Here is a 22356-nt window from a genome sequence, read left to right as displayed (position 1 = left end):
ATTAAATTATAGTTGACCTATATAGTATTATATCTATACCTTGACACAATCAAATCTTACACAAACACAAATTGTCACTCCTAATTAGAGTTGAGGAAGTGCTAACAAACTTGTACAAACTGTCCACAGTGGGCTTATTACAAATGTTTTTACTAGTACTAAAGCAGGCGCTGAGAATGGCCGTCTCTCACTAGCTATTAAAAATTTTAGAATGGTGTAGAGGAAACGCCTTGTGATTATAGACACTTTAGAATTTAAAGTCGTCTGAAATCTTAAGTTTCATAGAACAACAACTATGACATACATTTTTAATATGGGAAGAACGTCATACATCCTGAATTCCAAATTAATTAAATGGGCCTTGTAATGAATTTCGGCACTGGACGATCCTCTAGTCCAATCATATATAGGCGACACTGCAGCTGGACAGATGCCTCCTTTATCATTTGGTTCAATACTCAGTTTTGTATCAAGTAAAACTGTGCTTCCTATTCTTTCCAATCAAATTTTACTTCTGATATGAATTGCAACCGAAAGTTGCATGTACAAAGAGCAAATTGCTATATTACACCAAGGAATCTTGGGCACATCAAAAAACTCATAATGATATTGATTTCCACCGTCAAAAGGAGGGGCTGTAGACCATGTATTTGGTTATCAACTGACTTGGGAGTTGGGAGGCCCAATACCTGAAAAACAAATACGATGCATATGGTCTCAATTTCAACTTCTCGTTCACAATTGAGGGTTGAAGCAACTCTTGCCAATCAGTTTCATAACCACATCAATGCCCATTTGTAACTATCACCTCCAGATTGTCTTCTTTTTCATGCTGATACAAATTCCTGCGATTTATCTCCTCTCTGCACAGACAGAAATATTATCCTTAAGTGAAAGAACATAATTTAATTAACTCAGATGCAAAAAATCATAAATACGCAAGGAGCAAAATGATTAGAAACTTTTAGCCCACAATAAGAACAAAAAACATTAGAATCTTGAGTCAGCCCTAACAGAGACCTAAATAGCATCATAATGTAGTACCAACAAAAGACCATTCATACTTCATTGCTCTCCCTAATTTTACATCAAAACCTCTGCCTTCAACAAAATTTCTTCTTACTTATAAAAGAGATATTCACACTTTATCTTCCCTAGCAAAAAAGAGAGAGGCAGTTTTTCTTCTTTTCTTTTTTTGGGGGGGGGTGGGGTTTCGCTACCTTAGTTTATATTCATATTCCTTCCGACATAAGCAAAGGACAGCAGTAACTATGACAAGCAACTTATTTCATTTTTTTCCCAGCGCAAGAACCCACAAAAGTTTATATTTGGAATACTTCATAGACAATTTGGTTGCTTTCAGTCTCAAGCATCAATGGTCTATCAGGTCAGCAGTACCAAATCTATGAAGTCTATGTGGCCAAAAGACAAAATCACAAGACCTGTCTGGGACTTGCCAAAATGTTACAGGTGGCACAACAGAATTTATCAATCATAGTTATTAGTTAGCATCATAGAAGGAATATCACTTGTAGCAACTTACGAAATGAAATTAATAGTCTATTAAATATGCTGTTATCCGTCGAGATTAAATGATTGAACTGATCCAATACTACGGACTAAGCCAAGAAATATCAGTTTGAAAAGTGGGCTATGCCAACGGTCAATTGAGCTTGCGGATACTGTTGTTTGGCCAAAACAGGGGAAAAAGGAGGGATTTTTTTATAGATAAATATGGTTAATTGTACGAGTTTAATACACTCAATCACCTACTTTCACTGTTCCTGATAAACGATGGTTACCATAAGAAATAGAAAAGCACCAGACGCTTCATACAATTTATTTTTCAGAGAAACAAAAACCAAAATCCCCTAAGAATGAGACAAACTAAAGGCTGTTAGTTTATCATAATTTAAAACTAGGGGGGTGAGTCTCAATTCAAAATTGAGAGGGATCTCTTCAGATTCTTAGGAAAGTACAGATTCAGAGTCTGAATCTGAATTGCGGAAATGGAAATGTTAGAGGCAGCTCATCTGATTTAGATAGAAATCATATTAACTTATTTTATTTATTTCACTACAAAGTTGATTATAGAATCAAAAAGAGTGAAGTGAAGGAAACATCATAGAACCATAAACTAAGAAACCAAGAGAACCTGAGACAGTTCCGGATTGCATCATAATGAAGAAGAGCAACAATCCTTCGCTTCCTTCCTTTCTTGGATCCTCCACCACGCTTAACCACGGGCAGCTGCTTGATACCCTTGGCTTCCATTAGCTCCTTGGCAATTGACAAATTGGCATCTGGATAACAGGTTAAAATTCCACGCTCCTGCCCACGGTAGCTTATACTTCGCGTACAGACAGAGGAAACAAGAATTGCATTCACCTGTAGAAATTTTAGCCATGGGAATTATTTAAGACATTGTAAAACAATTAATAATTTAAAAAATTGTTAAAAGTTCAAAAAAAAAAATTAAAAAAAGAAACACATCACAGATTACAACAGAGATGAGAATTTTAGAAGTAGAAAAGAATAAAACAATAGCAACCGCTTGAATGGAGTGGATAGAAAAGGAGTCCGAATATGTCTGCGAGTACACATGCATGCATGTACCCAAGAGAGAGAATTATGAATGAATATGAGCTATTAAATAAATTAATACAACAATCTGGCACAATCAAAGGTTATGAAAAACAAAGAGTTTCATTAATACATACATCCGGAAGCCTTGAATCGCTTTTGGTGGTATCACTATTCTTGGAAAGACATCGTCTGATGTCACCATATGATAATATTCCCTCTAAAAAGTCTTCCTCATCAACCACCAGCACACATTTCTGCTGGTTATCATGCATACAATCTATTGCCTCCTTCAAGGTCATCGCTAGTGGAACCTTCATGCAGTTCATTGACATGGCCTGAGAAACCTGACAATTGGTGAAATTGACGGTGTTAGGTGAAAAAATAAATAGCAAACTGATAACAGATAATTAGCTCAAGGCAGAAAATTGCAATGAGAAACAGCATTTATCAAATATAAAAGTAAAATGGCGAATACCAACATCACTTAAGAAAGGAGAAATAATTCAACCTTCAGTTCTTCCAAAAGCATATCTTCATTAATTGGTTCAATACCAGCACCATTTCCTATAACAGAAAGTTCTAAACCATCTCCACTATCAGTTCCTCTCCAAATAACTTCCTCTTTATCATCAGCAGGTGAAATAGAAGTATACCCTCTAGCTGAACTCTGTGTATCAGATGCTTCACTCTCCTTCCCCTGGTTTGTCACAGAGGGGACCCATATTGCTAATCCAACGGCGCCCTACTCACAAATTCACAGCAACAGGGGGTAAACATCAAGCATTTAAAAATTGTAGACATCCATACTGTGTCCAATGATAACCTAAGTTATGAATATCTACTCAACAGCAAAATATAACAACAGAGCTTAATCCCAATTTGTGAAAGATATGCAAATATAACATTTCTAAATGGGGGGAGGAGAAAAACCAAAAGATACAAGGGTAGAATAAGATCGAGAACTGCCGACTTAATGCTTGCCAGAGATAGTTCTATAGCCCTTAGGATAAAGACTGGATTTGCCAATCAAAATTCTATTTAGTGTTCGAGTCAAGGGCAGTACTACCATATAGAGCTTCCACCAAGGACAAAAGTACTTTTATAGAAGCCAAGGGACTTGCTGGTCTATAGCAGTGATATCCTTACCCAAGGTTTGCAATACATTCAAGGTTAATGACAATGCTAAGGAAACCTTGGGAATCATAAAAATCAGTTTCCATTTCAAGCCACCACAGATGTGCATAATATTATCTTCATATGGCTGTTATGACATCCGTCTACTCTTTCAGAAACTAGAGCAGCTGCAATAATCAAAGGGGTACTTTTGGAGAATTTACTGTCCTATGCTTTGAAGGCTTTGAAGAAGCAATGTATTTCGCAGGCCAAAAATAGAGGGAATAGCAAGGAGATATGTTGTCTGAGAACATTGGAGAAAAAGCTGTATCACTTTTTCACAATGCAGCGAAGTATGACGGATGAAACAGAAAAACATATATGGCTGCTGTAATTAACTAAAGCCAAGGTATATGACCACATTCCAAGAAAGATGGTCTATTTGAGAGAGCAAAAGCAGCTATACATTTCCTTGACCTGATATGGTTAATTCCATGCTTCCTTTTTAGATCTATTATACATACGGTAAGCGTCAAGCAAGGTGATGCAAGAATTACCATGAGAGGAAGCAATATCCTATAATCTTTTGTCAGCTCAAACAGGAGTAGAACCGATGTCAAGGGTACTGAACAAACGGAAGCTAATGTCGCAGCCATACCAACCTGCAACAGATGTTAGGAAGCATTCAATCAACTAGCACAGACCCAAAAAAAAGGGCAGAGTGAGAAATATGAACAGTTATTAATTGCCAATTAAGATGAGCCTGTTACAAAGGACAGCTTTACCAGAGCATATGCCTGTGGTTCGGCAACAGCAGCATTTCCTGGAATTGCTGAATTGATAAGTTCTGCTGCTAAGCCTCCAAATACAGCACCAACAGCAGCACCAATCATCAAACTTGGTGCATAAAGCCCACCTACAAGGCCAGATCCCTTGCACAGAGCAGTTGCCACAACTTTGGCTGCTGATAATTGAGTTAACAGCCAGATTCCAGGAGCTGAAGCAGTCTTCCCAGTATGTAGAATCTCTTCAACATTTGTGAAGCCCCAGTACAGAATTCCAGGATACTTGAGAGCTATTATCCCAGCTCCTAAACCACCCAAAGCAGGGCACACAATAGCAGGAAGGTCAAATTTTTCTTTGATCAAGTCAAATAACTTTGTGAACCACGCAACCAAGCGAGTGAAGACTACACTGACAACACCGCATAGCATGCCCAATATCAGGTATAAAGGTAGTTCTGCAAGGCAATATGAAAAATTAGACACATGCAGTATATCATATAATTGTGCGCACGGATTTTGGAAGAAGAATCTATTACAGGACATCCTAAAAGGGAAAGATGGAAAAACAAAATGGAATGGAGGGAGTAATTGAGACCAGCTACATGTAACTTATCTAGGTCAATCTACTCAATTCAAGGTCATATGCTTCTTTACTGCTTCTGCCCTTTTTTTTCCTTTTTTTTTTTTTTTTTTGCCTCTTTACCCTTTCTTTCAAATTGAATCAAATCACTCTTTCTTTTTCATGCATTTATCGATCTTCATTGCAGATGAAAAAGAAAGTATCTATCCCGTTATGTCATAGAAATTTTTCAAGAAGAGTTATGCTTTAAAGTATCTATCCTGTTAAATAACACACTAACAAGAAATTTCAGAATATTTTTGTTCTCATTCCAATAACATCCATGTGTGCCTACACTTACATTTAAAACATACTCATGTAAATATGCAAAGATAGCATGTGGCTCCAATGTAAACCAATGTAAAGCTAGAAGCCCTGCTGTAGAGGAATATGCACATTCTGCAGATTGAAAATAAGCAAACAAAGTTGACCAAAATGATTTTTAACATAAAACAAGATTTCAAGGACACTATATAAGGTATCAACTATGCCTAAATGACTTCTTTAGGCAACTTTATGCGAACCACACCCAAGTTTATGTGAAGATATCCATATCAACCACAACTAACAAAGTTACAATGCAAGAAGCAATGTGGCGTAAAGGTACTCAAAGAGGACTAGCCCAAGGACCATAAACATGGAATATACAAGAAAAGCTGGATCGCCCTACATTTTCTTCAAAGAAGGTAACTGCACATTCATCCTAATGAAAGACGAAAAATCAAACTGCTCACCTTTTCTAACTGCATACTCATCAACAACAGCTGATGCATGAAACTTAATAGGTAGCTAACAGCAATTCAACAACGAGCCGCACATTAATGCAGCAGGTTCCAAAAGGTTTGGAAAATTTTGGGCTGTGATCACATTATAAGGAATGCAATCTATTTCTGACACCTCTCCTAGAAAAACTAATTTTCCCTTTAAACAGTTCAAGGAATACAAAAAGGAACAGAAAAAATCTGCAACCCAATTATAATAAAATTTAAAAAATTTCAATTATGTGTTCAAGTAAAAACTCGAGTTTAGGTCTATTGAAAGTACCAAGGGATATTGCATATCATGAGGAAGGCAACTTTATTGGGCCCTACATACAGTAAACAGAGCCAAAACTTGCCAACAATTACTTTAACTTACCACGTTTATAAACATATACGAATTGCTTCACAAAACAAATACTTTTTCTTTTCTTTTTCACAAAAATATCTGTAGCTGTAATTACTCTAAGAAAAGTATTGGGGAGATATAAATATATATACATGCGCATATACCGTATAAGACAATTAGATACCTCACACTCAAGTAATCATGTATTAGACACATATCCCTAATCTAAAGAGCAGAATGAAAAGAAAAATGAGTGTAAGATAATCTACCAGCAGCAGATTTCAAATCGTATTGAGGCACTGTAAAAGCTGACTTTGTCTCAAGCAAAACATTTGATACAGTTGATGAGATAACAGAGGCCAATATTATCATTGCAGTTGTAAAAGGAGGAGAGTTCTCTGCACGAAGAGGCCTTAACACAGTTTCAATTGCAAAGAAACAACCAGCAACTGCTGCATTGAAACCTGGGAGAAAGAAAAATTTGAAAGAGTATTAACCAGTTGTAAAATGAAAACATGGAGTCATAAGCAGAAAGCTTTGTTGGTATCAACTCAAAAAAAATAAAATAACAATAATTGCACAAAACATGCCCGTACCCCCAATTACGCTGATTGTAACCCAAGGGATAGAATTTATGACCTCATCCTCGATACTGTGTTTAAGGGGGAGGAGATGTCATTTGTCTTCTTTAGAGCAAACTATTGAAAAACTTTATATCTAATAGAATTTATCTAGTAAATTTTTTTTTAAGTCCCTGCTAATAACAAAAAATATGCAAAGCAATAGGATAACATCCAGAATTGCATAATAATCCACTCATGAATGTCTTACTGATCAAAATAAACTGATAAATGGCTTTAAACAAAGTTTTTATTGACAAGAAAATAACTGAAAACCAACAAAGATTAACTTCTCAAATGAACACAATCCACAAGAAGAAACTCTAAATACCTGAAGCAATTCCAGCGGCTGCCCCAGCTGCAACAAGAGCTATCTTCCTTTCTCTGTTGTTTTCCATCATTAATGAGAATCCATTGGCACATGATTTTCCAATATCGACACTAGGGCCTTCAGGACCCAAAGAACAACCAGTACCTAAACTTATAGCAGCTTGGATAGCCTTTATAGTGGGAAAGACACCGGCAACCAAATCAAAACCCTGTCTTTGAGAAGAGCTGGATTGCCTAATTTGGTGCAATATTTCAAGTAAACCATGCATCATGCCAACAATAACTCCTCCCGTGACTGGTATCAAAAGAATTCGATGCCAAGTGTCAGCCAGTCTCTGCAAACGAAGCCAAGCAGCACCCTCATTTGGAGTACCTGCCCAGGCCCATTCATGTATTACATGCACCTGAATCAGCACTAAGCTATCAGTGAATGCTAAACAAAGCTTACTGAGAACGGTAAATGCACCAGAATGTAATAATGGGATGGTGATCAAGCACTTACATTTTAAATAAATGAGCAAAACAATTCAAACACACAAACATGATAGATGTGCGAACAAATCAACTTCAAAATCTGTAAAGTATCAATACCAACTGAAAATGATTTTGTATCCAAGGAAAACAGAGTGATAGAAGGTTCAACATTGGATACAAGCGGAATCAACATGGATTGGGTTGCGCCCTTTCGCTTCTCAACAAAATTCGATTACTTATCAAAAAAAAAAAAAAAAGAGTTAAAATTCGATCCTCTTGATCCTAATTGTGCTTCCACAACTCAGTGCAATATAAACGCGTTAATAGCAAACAATGTAAAATCCGTGGCATTCAAACTCAAACAAGTGGATAGGCTTTGGACATGAGATAGATGATAACATAAAAGAAAGGAGATGAACAGGGAGGACCAGATCCAAAAGAAGAAAAGAACAAACCCCTTTGTTAAAAGCGGCAACAAAGAGACCGGTGGCGAGGCCAAGGAGGCAGCCAAGGAGAAGCAAAGCCCATTCGGGAGGGGCACTGTCGCCGAGGACGTCGTTGGCATCGGAAGCATTTAGATGATTAAGCTGATGATGATTATCCACAATTGTGTTCCTACTGTTATCTCTAATTTCGGGGCGCTTGAAACTGTGGCGGCGTCCGGAGAAGCCTCGATCCAAATGCTTGAGTAGATCCCGGAAGCCACCGCCTCCGCCTCCGCCTCCGCCTCCTCTGGAAGAGCTAGCGCTCCTGTTGAGGCTGGAATTACGTCCGTCCTGAGCTTCCAACTCGTTTTCTTCGTCATAGTTGTTTGAATTGGCAGAATTCAGCAGACGATTCTGGTCGCTGTATTCTCCTCCTCCTCCTCCTGACATCTTCTTTAACTCACATTACCTTCCAGTAATTTCACCGTCCTTTTTTCAGTTAATTCTTCTTCGCTGAGATGCGTTTGTCTAAATTTCAAATTGAACGCAAAGAGTAGGCATTAGTCCATCGTTTCCTTGACCTTTTTCGCACCGCGTGGCACATGCTCTGTTTTTGCCTTCCATTGGAATGGGTTCCTAGGTCGTTTTCTTTCCCCCGCCCCCCTCTGTTTTTTTCATTTTTCCTTTTCTGCCCAAACATTTAAGTTCTTTTTGTCAATTTGGTTTCTATTCTCAACAATCAACATAATTAAATACTGTGACAAACAATTTAAAATACAAGTATTTTTTTAAATTTTATTTTTATATCATGTTCTAATTTTTCTTTTTCTTTTCAAAATGTGTAATTAAGAACTTAATTCTTTAGAATTAAGAACTTAATTTTTTGATAAGAACTTTTTTTTTTTACTTATCAAAAAAATAAGAACTTAATTCTAAAGGGGTTAGACTGCATTCAATCTTTTTTAACTGGACAATATATATTTTAATTTTTGTTTTTTTAATTTTTTTATATTTCAATTTTGAAAATGGCACAACTCTTATGTGATTTTATGTCAAGTAAATAAAAATTAGGTCTTAAATCAAATTCAGTTGATCCCCTATCATATTTCTATACACAATCTGCATTTAGATTGTAGTGTGCAAATCTTCATTGATTTGGTAAAATAGTAGTTTTATATTAATGCTCTCAACCTTTCATACAAAAGGAGGGAGCAATATAATAGTAAATAGAAAAAAATTGCAAAATCAAGTCCCGTGGATTTGCATAAGTTTTATGTTGTATAAAAATATTTTGGGCGTTAATTATAATATGCAAAAATAAACAAATAAATTATTATCGTCAATTTTTAATCAAAATTTTAGTCTTAGATCATCAAATTATATGACAATATGTATCACTCATAATAAAACAATATATATATATATATATAAACAAAAATTAAAAAAAGGTAGACTCAATTACCTCCTTTAACCAAATTTTATTAGTGGCAATAAACGCAGCCTCATGCTCAGAAATTAGCCAAAATACATATAAATAATGTTACATCTATAATTATTTTATAACCTTTTGTAAACATATGATTAGAGCAAGTCAATTACTAAATTTGTTTTAGCACATGTCAATAAGTTATATAAAAGTTATAGAAAAAAAAAAAAATTGTTGGTCTAATTTTGTTGAATACACATAATAGCGCTCAATTTGAATGTGGGGTGCAAGTAAGAATGAAATAAACCTAATATTGAGTTTAGGTTGTGTTAGGACATAATTATAAAATCATATAAGTCAATTATAACTAGACATATTTAATTAAACGGACAAAACCTTTAAATCATAACATACTAATTTTGTATTAAGTTCGCATCGAATCCACACAAGTGGTTTAGGTTCGAGTTCAAGTGAGTAGAAACATGAATACAAACGGATTATACTCATGGAGCACAAATTTTATTTATATTAAATTCAGATAAAATAAAGGAATATTGTCAAAAATGATAACCTAGAATGATATATATCCTTTATACAAGTAATAAAAGGGGGAGGGATGCGATCAAAATGACTCGACTCGTTGATCTTTTTTGGGCGCGTGCGTTTCCCAGTACTCGTTAAATATAATTTGATGTCATTCCCGGTTTAACTGGGTTTTTTCCATCCGGCGACAAACCTTGTAAAAACACACAACAGAAAAAGATTCTAATTGCGATGAATTGGCCAAAACATGGGGAGGAATGGTAATTGAATTTCGGTACAAGGTTTTTCTTGCGTGGTGTGTGGACGAAGGAATTTCTTGTGTGCTGCTAATCTAATCAGCCGGCCTAGTATTGGATCTGAAACCCTGAATTGAAACATTCATGTTCCTCCGGAGATAGACACCAAAATGGAAAACTAAAGGTCAGAATGATCTCAACTTCTGAATAGAGTTTGATTTTATGTTCTTGGTAATATATGGTTTCAATTTTGGTTTTTAAGGTTCCTTAATTAGGTAACTGTTGGTTGGGTTCAGGTTTTTTTTAGTAAGGTGGCAGGTAGCTGGTGGCAGCACTTGAGCTCAACATTCTTGTTTTGAGAGGTGGGGTTTGTCCTTCTCTGGTTAGGAGGTTTTTTCTCCAATTATGGTTTAATTTCCCCAAAGTTGCGGGATCTGATTTGTCAGAGAAAGAGAAAGACAAAGGCTTGTTTCTGAGCACCAATTTAGGATTTTTCCAGCTTCTATTTTATGTGGGGGGAAGATGAAAATCATCTGCTCACTGCACAATTTCTTTTGTATCTGATCGCAGTTAGAGGCGTACTGAAATTGATCATCAGAGGACGGTTAGAGTCCTTGTTTTCTGGTCTTCCAATTGCTTGTTAAATAACTTGATATAGTTTCTTGCAAAAAAACAAGACAAAAAAAATGCATGCCCGGCATCGTAGTCCTGGAAATGGGTATAGGTCTAATTCCGTGGGAATGGGTGTAGCTGCCTCTCGGATCTCCCCTGAGGGTTCGGCGATCAGAGGCCATGGGTTTTACGGCAGCTCTGAATTTAGGAACTTGAGTCGTGGTTTTGGGCGTGGCCAGGGCCACCCCAAATCATTTCAACCACCACAGCCCCCACCACCACCGCGCAAAGGGGACATTTTTATAGAAGCTGGTCGACTTGCAGCCGAATATTTGGTTTCTCAGGGGTTGCTGCCTCCAAGTGCACTTTCTGTTAAGTGGCAGAATGGTAGTTTGAAGAAGCAATTGGGTGAGTTCCAGGAGTTTAGGCCACAAGAAGGAGATCATTTGCACCTTCCACCAGAGGGTCGACCATCTGCCCTTGCCCGTTTGGGGAATGCTGCTTCTGATGCTGGCTCAGGGTCGGGTAGGAGAAGGTTTTCTGATGATTTTAATTCCAAAGGAAGGAGAAGAGGAGCACCATTTCGAAGTTATAGCTCGGATTATGGCCGAGACTACAGGAGGAGTGGCTCGTGGTCTGATAGACCGAGGTCTTCCGCTGACGTTGAGGTTGATGGTGCTGCTTTTGGACACTACCACGAGGAGGAGCAGCAATTTGGTAAAGATGTCACTGATGGGATGCAGATGTCCAGTCCAAGTGAAATGGCATCAAAAAGTGAGGACGCAGGTGACTCAGAATCTGAATTAGACAAGTATCAGTTCCAAGATGATGATATGGTTTCGAAAGCAAGTTCTTCTAGTGCTGGGAAAGATCTCCACAATGAGACTAATGGGGAATTGACCAGGATTTCTGATGATTTAAAGAACACAAATGCAGGAATTGGAGAGGTGAAGGATGGCAATACTAGTGAGGAAACTGACAAACAGAGTGCCAAACAAGACTTAACCATTCAGGATAGTGTTTTGGAGGGCAATCCCTCTGGCAAGAATAGCACCGATTTACTAACATTCTGCAAATTTGCCAAGGTGCCCACCAGAACTCGCTCTTCATTGGCACATAGGGGCTCAAAGGCTGACCCAGTTCCAAAGACCGAGGAGGTAAAAGCTTCTGATATGCAGCCTCAAAGAGGATCTGAAATATTAGTGGAAGATGCCTCTCTTAATGCCTCCCTGGGTGATGAACTGTCCAATAATATTCATGCTTCAAAGTGTCTTGAATCTGAAGTTTCTAAAGCTCGGTTTGTGCCATCTGCTGAAAATGTGGTCGAATTAGATTCTGCAGATGATATTGAGCAGGGTGACTTTGTAACTCAATCTTTCCCAGAGAGAGTTCCTTTGCATGACAATGAGCAAGAATCAAGTCAGGGACTGCCTGGTTTTGCAAGCTGCAGCTCCATTGTTAATGACAGAGGTGAAAAACGAGCTCTAGAAGATACTGATACGAGGGAGGGAACCAAAAAATCAAGAGAATGGATTCCCTCTCAAGTAACGAAGGCTGATGAGTTTCTCCACCTTTCTAACTCAAGTGAAAGGAAAGAGAGCTCACAGGTAGACATTGCTTCATCTGGTGACATCATGGTTGTGGCTGTTGATCATAAAAGCTTGGGGAATGATTCTCAGTTCCCTAAAGCTGGGGGTGAACAACGTGTTGAGTGTGCACAACAGAAACTGCTTTTTCCAAGTTCATTTAAAATCTGTGACCTGAATCTCATGGGAGCTTCTGATACAAATGAGAATCATGATAATGATCCGATCCATATTTATCAATCTATTTCCAGAAACAGAAAAGAAGCAGCACCGGTTGATGTTGACTTGTCAATGGGTAACTCCAAGATGTCCGGTGAATATGGTAGACATGTCACTGATGCCAAAGAGATTGAAGTTATTGATTTAGAAAATGATTCTATCCAAGAAGATAAGGCCTTCCATAATGCAGAGAGAAAGTAAGTTTCTTTATCTGTATGCTCTTTCATGAGGATGTTAATTACATTGATCAATTTAAATAAAAAGTATTGCAGACTTGCCCCTAGCATAGTTTTTAGTTTGCCTTTCCGTATTGTTCTTAAGCAGGGTGCTTACCGGAGCTGATAGTTCTCATAAATTCTTTATTTTTCTCTACTACTTTTCTCTTATTGATTTGGTGGTCTTTGAAAATGTGCAGGACGGAGACCGTGTATACAGGCCTTGAGGGCTTTTCTAACAATGTGCAGAATACCAATGATATTTCTGACGTTCAGGATGGTTATGGCCTTATGTTCTCAGAGTTGCTCGGAAGTGATTTTCCGAATTGTTCTTCAGTACCAGGGGGCATTAGTTCAATGCATAACGAGATGAGCCTTCCTAATGGAGAGGTACACTCCACCACTAACTGCTGATGATAGGTTACAGATGTAAAACATCTTTGTCTGGCAGCTTGATCGTTTGCCCGCATATTTCTGCACTTATGATCTTATTATAACTGTCCCCGCTTGGTGGGTTTGTGGTTATATGGTTTATATTCTAATGCATAGTCATACGGTCTGACTTAAACCACATTGATTGACAACTTATGTTCTTTCATTGGTTGTTTCAGGGGTCTCTTGCCGATGATGATTCCATATATATGTCCCTGGGAGAAATACCATTAAGTATGCCAGATATTTAATTTCATGGTTTGTTTTCTTATAAATCTAGAGTTTCTATTGTTGATCTACCTGAGGTGATGTTAGGATGTCATATTAATAATTGTACTAAAGCATTTTATGCATTAAATGAATATTGAGGTGTAGTGGAACATAGTTGCGTGCTCTTTTGGCAGAAATTTTTTCTGTTAAAAAGTGATACCTATCTGCAGGGGCTACAGTTGGATCTTGGAGACAAAAGGGAAAGATGTTTGAAAGTCTGCCATAGGCATTTTAATTGTTTTTCATTCCCGTCCCTTGTTCTTTCTGAGATCCAAATGGATGCTAAAGGTTTCAAGGAAATATGTTGTCTTTCATTAATGCAGATGCATGGGTGGTGAGAAATGGCAACCAAGTTCTTTGAATAAATTGAAGATTCTGATCTCTAGTAATTGATATTAAGAGAACTCACATCCGACTCAACAAATGTTTAGCTAAATGATAGCATTTTTCTATTTTAACTATCCACTTTTTCAAAGCACTTAGTTCCCACTTTCACTTTTCCACTTAAAATATTATTTATCTACTTTCCCTATTCCTAATGAAGAGAGTAAACTAGATTGCATTTTTTTATTAATACAGTTAAGGATTTGTTGGGTTACACTACTTAGCAAATTTGTTGAGCACTATAGCAGCTCAAAAAATCTTGAGTCATTTTGTTGAGCCAGATTTTGTCTCTTTTTGAGAAATTTTTGATACAAGGCCAGCCAAAATAGCTTTTTGGGTATTTTGTTGATCCAGATGTGAGTGATCTCATTAAATCTTCTGGTATTAGTGATAATTAGTCATTAATCAAATGATTTTTTATTATTTTGTGACTTAAGGAGTGTATAGGAATTTGTCTAGTATTGATGTTGCTTAGTAAGGTGTGTCTTGGGAATGTATTTAGACTACATAGAAAGTTGAATTTTGTTTTGGAAGTTGACATTTATTATAGGACATGCTTTGCAAACCCCTATAAATATCAATAAGAAGTATGAAGATAAAGAGAGTTTTTGAATCTGAAAAAAATTTGCAAGCTCTCTGGCTCTTGGAGTTAAAACAATTTCTCCTAAAAATTAATTGTGTGGCTTGCTCGTTGAGTTGCACCCACTATTAGTAACACTGAGTGGCATCCGCTACTCCTGGTTGGTGGCAACCCAGGACTATTCTGTTTCTTTTGGCTGAATCCTTTGAGTTTAACCACCTTTGGCATGTCTCGGCCTGCATCAAATTGGCATCGAAGCAAGGTTCAATTCTTGCAATTTTCTTCATGGCAAGACCTCAATCGGTCTTCATGACTTCTACTGAGAAAGCATGGTCAGAGACTCAGAGGTGTTATTAATAAGATTTGACGATTGCAAGCCAATGTAGAAGGATCCATAGAGGAAGTAGTCAAACAATTCCAACCATCGCAATGTGATAAATGAAATTGAAATGCACCCTCTTTATGAAGACAATTTTACTAAAGTGAAGCTTTGTTTGTTCAACATTTTGACAGACATGTCCTAAGAACAAAAAGAAAAGACAAGATAAGCCTTTTAAAACTTCAAATGAAGTATTTGAAGGTTCTTCTTGTGGGTTTAATAGTCATGAAGCACTTTCGGATTTTGATTTTCCACTGATTTATGACGTAAGCTGAAGGTTATTAACATTTGTCATAACAAATTGATTGCCTGTAAGAACTTCTAAGTGACTTCCTTGAGGATTGACTTTGAAAGAGTTAAAGTGGAAAGGATCTTAAATTACAACATGTGCTATGTAAGTGGTAGACCTGGAAGTTATTTTATGTAAAATTTAGCTGGTTAGCATGGCTGGGGGTGTTAGGACAGACAGGTTGGGGACACCCGTTTCAGCTTTGTGCATTTCAATTTTTCAGATGAAGCAGGTCCATAGAATAATTTGCAAATTTGTACAACTTGGATAGACTCCTGTACCTTTATATTATTTTCTGCAAGTTTATATTTCATTTATGATAGACCATCAGGTTATGGAGTCTTACTATAGGGAATGCCAGCCATTTAAACTTTGTTATATATTGCTTTTACTAAATTTATGTTACTTGCCATTGTTATATGAGTAGTAAATATGATTTTTATTTTGCCAAAGAAGTTTTCTGCTTTGCTTCTGATCCCTTAATGTTCATACTGTAGGCTTTTTGCCAGCCTGGGAGCAGCCACCACCACAGGAGTACGAGAAGCCCTTCTGATCCAACTATTCCTCTGGTCTCCTCAGAAAATATGACTTGGTATGCTTAGTATTGCTCGTTGGGATTGTTAACTCTATCCAAATGCTACATTTCTTCTTATTCCTCTTTTAAGAGATGCCATTAGATGTCTTCTTCTAGTAGGGATGTTATAGATATTGAATGCTTTTGTTTTCAGTTGGGTGTTTCTCCTCATTGTTGTCTGGAAAAAAAAAAAAAAATTAATCATGTTGATTAGCAGTACATCTTTTACTTGTCTGCCTCATTTACCTGATATTAAGAAACAACACTTGAGAGATTAGATTATCATAGATGTAATGTAAAACAATGCGAATGTTGAAATAGGAGCTTTGCATTCTAGGTGCCAAGTTGCAAAGCAATTTCTTTATGTCATCATATTGTTCTCTTGCGTCATTGATTATTGAACTTCTTCCGATTCTGAATTGTGGGACCTCAAGCTCTTCAAAAGTCCAGCAATTGGTCAGTTCATACAAACTACGATGATTTTTGCACAATTTATGAATAGGAGTCCGTGTTCACTTCATTTTAAGTAATCATTCGTAGCCATGTATACTTGGTGATATTCTATGAAGGTTTTGATGCATCTGACTCCTTTTGTGTCATATTTCAATGACTCTTTGATAATTTTATCACGAGCTGCGCTTATGAAATTGGTCTTAAAAGGACAAATTATAATACAGTATTATGACATTTAGAGAGAATTCTCTCAACAGTTTGCTTATCAGTTTCAAGGTGCATAATTGCAATTTAATTCCCCATTAGAGTCTCAAATTGCCGACATCTTTCATGATTTCATTTCCATTTTAACTCCTGGTTGTAGAATTGTTTGGTGATGTGCTCTTTGTTTAGCACATGTCTAGATAGGTTTCTAAAACATCTTTGGAGAGATACGACTCCTTCAAGGATATAAGATGGCAGTGAGGAACTTAGTGTGAACCTGGAGCCTCTTGTGTGCCCGTACACTAGAGAACTCTATTTGTGAGCTCTTTAAATCATTAGGAATTCTGACTAGCTGCATGCTTCGCCTGTCCATTATATTTCCAGAATTCAATTGAGAGTTCTTGTTGAACCAGGTTTTGTCGCCATAGACGAGAGCTAGATGCAAAATAATGGTGTTGGGGTTAGAAATTACAAACCAGTCGCTGTTGAACCAAGTTTCCCATTGCGAGCTTGGATGCCATTCCTGATGAGTCATGTCTCCATTAGTAAACAATTGACATGAGCCTCCCTCCTGAATATGCTTGAAAAAAAAAAAAAAAAACCAAGTTCAATAATTGTTGTTGGGCTCATGTGAAACGAGAGAGAGCAGGCAGAATTATGCTGTAGGATTGCCAAATAACTTGTGCAATGGCTCAAAAACTAAATAATAAATTTTTACTTATCAAAAAAAAACTTGTGCAATGGCTCATAGTCGCAGATTTTATTCCATTGTGGATTGTATCGAGGCCATCACCAGCCCAAGGACAAGGCTTAATCTCAGTGCAGAAGATGCTGAGAAATTCACCCTTTTGGCAATAATGAAGAGATGTATGGCGTTGAATGACAACACACAATCTCGTCCTATTCAATTTAGCCAGATTAGTTAATAGGGTGTACGAGAGCATTCTCAAGCTTGGGAAAATAGGCCAGGCTGCTACTCATTTTCCCTATTCGATCGTGGAGGGTCACTGCTTTTGGATTCCTAAAGGTGTTATCATGTTATGAGACAATGACATGATCCTTCTCCAGGTGCTAAAATAGTGAAAGCAAAGGCAGCATTTCTGAGGCAAAGAATATATGGGCTTAGCAAATATAATATTCCAAGGAGATGCTTCCTTGGGTCAAAATCAAAACTGGGATAATTTTCCTGATTGAGGGATTTAACTCAATTTATGAAGACATGGCATCATCAAAGGAGGTGCCACTCTCCCTCGGACCGCGATACACAACACGCGGTGTGCCATGCACGGCAGTACAAATTTTTATTTATTTATTTATTTTTAATTAAAAAAAAAAAAAATTTTGCACTGGCATGTCATGCACGCTGCGTGCTGTTTTATTTCACCCCTCTCCCTAACTCTTGTTATTTTAGAGTAAGTATATTCGTTAGGGCAAAGAAAAATTGAAAATGGTTTTGTGGAGTTGACATGTTATTGTCAGCTGCCCAAATGCTATTGCTAGGTGCAGTTTTGATGTTTCGTATGGGAAAGGGCAGCACCATCACGTTAAGCACAAACCCTTGATAATGACTTACATCCATATCTGCACTGCCTTTGTCCACGATGTCTTTAAATTGCCAAAGAAAAAAAAAAGAACAAGCGGTGATGCATGCACAGTGGTCAAATCTTATTTCGATCCACATCACCATCGATTGGATTTCTTTTTTCGTCATTATTTGCCCCATATTATATAGATACACACATAAACAGATAATTACAGGTCTTGTCAAAGACTAGAAATATGAACAGATTTCCGTATGGAAAGGCATGAATAGCAATCATTTGCTCAGAAAAGAAAAAAGAAAAAAGAAAAAAAGAAAAAAAAGAAAAAAAAAGGGGGAGTGAATTAAATAGTTGTTATGCCGGGGTAACTAACTTTGAGTCCTAGTGTATAATGATTAAGAGTGGGATTATGGATTGATTAAGGAGGGTGGGTGGGTTTTGGGACTCTGGGCTTGAGAAGTAAGAAGTGAGATCCAGAGTACAAAAGATAAAAGATCTTTGCCAAACTGCAAACTGCTGCAACGTAAACGTGGCGTCATTGACGAGGAAAAAAGGGTCGGACAACATATTTAAGTCCGTACACGTGGCCCCTCCTCTCTCCTCCTTTACGTAAGTGAATTGGAATAAGTATATAACCCTCCATCTTAGCCCTACGAGTGTGGCGGGACCCACCCGATCCCGACATCTAACCGTCACATCGCTTTCGCGGTTACTACTTAATTACTGCACCAACCCGTTGGTTATTATCTCCCTTAATTGTCAAATATATGCTGCTGCTGCTCCTCCTCATTATCCACGTTTGAGTAATTGGGTTTGACAAATTAATGCTCCTTTTTACTCCCCCTCTTTGTTTTATACAGCTTGTCTTTATTTGTGTGTGTGTGTTTTTTTTTTCTAATTTATTTAATTGTGTTTTAGCTGTAATGATCAAATGCCCTTTAATTTTAAGGCCTGTCTAGTGTCTACTAACCAGGAAAAAGAATCCTAATAACAATGTAGGTGCCTCCGTGTCAATGGTAAGAGTCACAATTTTTAACACTGACACTTCCGAATATATGAATTTAATATAAAATTAGTTTGTCTTAACTAAAAAGTTTAATTTGTTTAACTAAATTGATAAAATTATAATTGACAGGTTTGGCTTAAGTGCCAAAAAAAAAAAAAACAGACAGCACATGTAATATAGTTTTTAAATAGTCCAAATTTGTTCTCATAAAAACTCAAAATTAAAGCTGAACTGTTAAAAAAAGTACAATACATGTAGCTCATAAGTTAAATTCAAGGTTAACTTATATAGTCTTAGACCTATACTTTTACATGACTTACAAACCTGATATAAATCCAAAACAAAATTAATGAATTATAATTGATAAATTTAACTCGATCATTTAATTAAATAAATCCTTATACTTGTGCTTAACACGAAAACAAATTGGAAACACGAACATGAATTGAATGAAGACTAATGGTCTGATTGTTGATGTCGGAGCCGTTGGGAAGCACAAGCATGAACAATCAAAACATTTTCAACGGAATCTGCATCTGCATTATCTGGGAGTGGTTGAACTTGATGGAGTAGGCTTCATTCGTGCACCTGGATTGGACGGATGGCTCTTTTTATTTCAAAGTGTTTTTTTGGACTTCGAAATGGCCCCCCATTACCACTAAATCTTGAGCTCAACCTTCACTCACTCTCAACAAGTATGTTTTGAGAGAACATGCACTTGGTGGGATCTGCTTTCATTTTACAATTCGTTGGAAACTCTTAGAACTTGAGCAAGTTGATGATGGACGACTTTAAGCAGAGGGGATCGAGAGAGACAGGTGTTTAATTTGTTTTGGGCCATGAGAGAGATGCGTGAAAGAATAGGTAAAATCTTTGCGTAGGAGAGTGGGAGTGGGAGTGGGAGTGGGCCCGGCCAAGGATTGTTAAAAAAACAAAAAAAAAACACGTAGACGGGTTGTTGATTAATTTTTTTTGGAATCAACTCATACTCATATATATATATATATAATATATAAACAAAGTAATTAATACTTTCTCTTTCCATCTACATTTTTCTTCCAACTTGATCATTCTTCGACTCGCGCTTTAATGCCGAGTGGTAGTGGGGTCTCGATCTCTACGTTTCTTCTTTGGATCCGTTTGATAGGAAGGGAAGGGTTAAAAAGTAGACAAGGAAGAGATTTCACGATTTCGTCCGAGGAATGAAAATTATATATCTATATATATTTGGTTTCGTTTTTTATATTTTTCTCTCTTCTTGGAAATTTAATAAAATGAAGGTAAATATGTAAAAAAAACACACCTCCCTGCCACGACTATCCTTGTTTAATTAGTTCTCAAAGCTACTGGATCTATTCTAAAAACTAAAAAGAGTAGACTAGAGTAGAGTAGAGTAGATGACAAAAAGGTACCCGATGTACTGTACACCAAACATTTTTACTTTTTCTTGGTCCAAATCCACTCATGTGGAATTTGTTAAGCAACAAAAATGGTTAAGCCAAGTGAGTACTCCATGCCACAAAGGTATTTGTTGGAACTTACGCTTATTAACATCTTTTCTACTATCTTTTTTCCTTCGATTACTTAACAAACAAACAAAACAAAACAAACATATTTTAGTCCTTTAAAAAATCTGGACTAACTATGTCATGCAATTCTTCACTCAGTCTCAAACTCTCAATCAATAATAAACTTTTCAGTGTTTTATATATGCATTCATTATTGGGATGCCTTTGTTTTTTTTTTTTCTGAGTATTATTGGCATGAAATAGCAATAATGAAGTGAGATTTGAAACATGGTTTTGACGTTGAAGATGAAAACTAGAAAATTCATGACCTATATAACTTAATTAATAGTACAGCATTTCAATGGAGTTAAAGCTAACTGCAAATTGTAATCATATATATAGTGTTTGACAATTTTTGATATTGATTTGTGAATTCAATATTAACTAAAAACAAAATTAATAGGTTGGAATTTAGTACAATACAATTCAAGTCAACTTGATTAGACCCGATTAATAAATGATTCAATTTCACTTCAACATGCTTAACACACGAGTCACCCGCATAACCCGTATGAATTAATTAATTTTTTTTTAAAAAAAAATTACCATTAAAAAATTAAAACCCTAAAGTTTGAGACAAATTTTTTTTAAAATGATTCATTTGATAATACTCTTAGGTGGGTGGTGATTTTGGCTTTTTAACAAAAATATATATATATATATATATATTAACAAATAAATTTAAATACAAAATACTTAAAATTATTTTCACATTCATTAAAACAAAAAAAAAACATTAAGAAACAATTTTAAACACAAAATACTTAAAACTACTTATATATTTATGTCAAATCAAAACACTTTTTTCAAATAAACTCACTCTTGGTCCCGTCCTAGTTAATCCTTTTACATGTTCAATAATTGTAAATTATTACGTCATTATTTTTGTTTAAAATTGCATTTTCATGATCAATAATTAAGATATATGTTCATTAAAAGGATTATGTGAGTCATGTTATATACTTATTTAGATGAGTCTTATCAAGGTTGATGGTTCTAACCAACTTAATTAAAAGGGTTAGGTTTAAGTTAACTCATATAATTTTATACTCATCCTTCGACACAATTTAAAACCCAACATGCGAACATGAATGATCACTTTAATTTGTACAAGTCAAGTATTTTTTTTTTAAAAAAAATTTCTTAGAAGGATTAGAAGTAGCTGGAAATATGAACAATCACAAAATTAAATATGGGCGGGTGCTTGTACAAATAAGTCAAAAGGGAGGGCACCTTGGCAAAATTGCCAATGTCTTTATGCGTTTGAACATTGAATATTTCGCACAGTGGACTTTGAACGTATAAGAAATAATGTTGAGCAAAGAAAGGTCATTAAGTGATAGGCAATAGCCATAGGCTCCCCTCGTACCACGTAGCTGTACCTTGAAAAAATACAATTTTTGCTACAAATAGTAATTACGGCATGGAATTGTGTTTTAAAATTTTACTAATTATGATTTGCGTCGAAAGCAGAGAGTATGTGCGGGAGCCAAAGACATGGGAGCGTGATTATTATTAGGGTTAAATACTAAATTAGTCCCTAGGGTTTCACAATTTTATTTTTTTCTCCTTGGGGTTTCATTTTTATCACAGGAGGTCCCTGTGGTTTTGATAAGTGACTAAATTAGTCCATCCGTTAGTTGACCGTTAGTTGACCGTTAAACTGACACGTGGACCAATCAGACGTCGACACGTGGCACATATATTAATTTTTTTTAATTAAAAAAAATGTTTTTTTTTAATTAAAAAAAATATATTAAAAAAAAAGAAAAATCGGAAG

The 22356-nt window shown here is 36.3% G+C and overlaps 2 protein-coding genes across 4 annotated transcripts; one reads left to right on the top strand and one right to left on the bottom strand.

The window, feature by feature from the left end:
* Positions 1-253: 253 nt before the first annotated feature.
* On the bottom strand, positions 254-8753 carry LOC132174776 (chloride channel protein CLC-f). Its single transcript, XM_059586452.1, has 10 exons — positions 8090-8753; positions 7162-7564; positions 6480-6674; positions 4485-4939; positions 4257-4361; positions 3095-3328; positions 2721-2930; positions 2156-2388; positions 809-863; positions 254-689 (listed from the first exon to the last, which is right to left on the bottom strand). Exons 1-10 carry the CDS (start codon positions 8507-8509, stop codon positions 561-563), a joined length of 2439 nt encoding a protein of 812 aa, XP_059442435.1. The 5' UTR covers positions 8510-8753; the 3' UTR covers positions 254-560.
* A 1338-nt stretch (positions 8754-10091) lies between these two features.
* On the top strand, positions 10092-16176 carry LOC132173695 (uncharacterized protein At4g26450). 3 transcript variants are annotated; one of them, XM_059585266.1, is made up of 5 exons: positions 10092-10448; positions 10561-12878; positions 13097-13286; positions 13508-13562; positions 15728-16176. In XM_059585266.1, the coding sequence occupies exons 2-5, from the start codon at positions 10951-10953 to the stop codon at positions 15781-15783; spliced, it is 2229 nt and encodes a 742-aa protein (XP_059441249.1). In that variant the 5' UTR covers positions 10092-10448; positions 10561-10950; the 3' UTR covers positions 15784-16176. The 3 variants fall into 3 exon arrangements, with proteins under 3 accessions (XP_059441249.1, XP_059441251.1, XP_059441250.1); XM_059585268.1 differs by having other exon boundaries at positions 13508-13586; XM_059585267.1 differs by having other exon boundaries at positions 10092-12878.
* The last annotated feature ends 6180 nt before the right edge of the window (positions 16177-22356 follow it).

The sequence above is a fragment of the Corylus avellana genome, chromosome ca3 (assembly GCF_901000735.1).
Source record: "Corylus avellana chromosome ca3, CavTom2PMs-1.0".
In the NCBI taxonomy this organism is placed as follows: Eukaryota; Viridiplantae; Streptophyta; class Magnoliopsida; order Fagales; family Betulaceae; genus Corylus; species Corylus avellana.
The sequence above is the reverse complement of the archived record's forward strand: the minus strand, read 5'-3'. Positions and strand labels throughout refer to the sequence as shown.

Excerpts from the sequence above, each read along its gene's own strand:
- LOC132174776 (XM_059586452.1), bottom strand. The coding sequence starts at position 8,509 with ATGTCAGGAGGAGGAGGAGGAGAATACAGCGACCAGAATCGTCTGCTG. Across the intron at positions 7,565-8,089 it reads TTGCCGCTTTTAACAAAGGG|GTGCATGTAATACATGAATG; the intron begins GTTTGTTCTTTT and ends GTGCTGATTCAG. Across the intron at positions 2,931-3,094 it reads TGCTTTTGGAAGAACTGAAG|GTTTCTCAGGCCATGTCAAT; the intron begins GTTGAATTATTT and ends ACCAATTGTCAG.
- LOC132173695 (XM_059585266.1), top strand. The coding sequence starts at position 10,951 with ATGCATGCCCGGCATCGTAGTCCTGGAAATGGGTATAGGTCTAATTCC. Across the intron at positions 12,879-13,096 it reads TTCCATAATGCAGAGAGAAA|GACGGAGACCGTGTATACAG; the intron begins GTAAGTTTCTTT and ends GAAAATGTGCAG. Across the intron at positions 13,563-15,727 it reads CCTGGGAGAAATACCATTAA|GCTTTTTGCCAGCCTGGGAG; the intron begins GTATGCCAGATA and ends TTCATACTGTAG.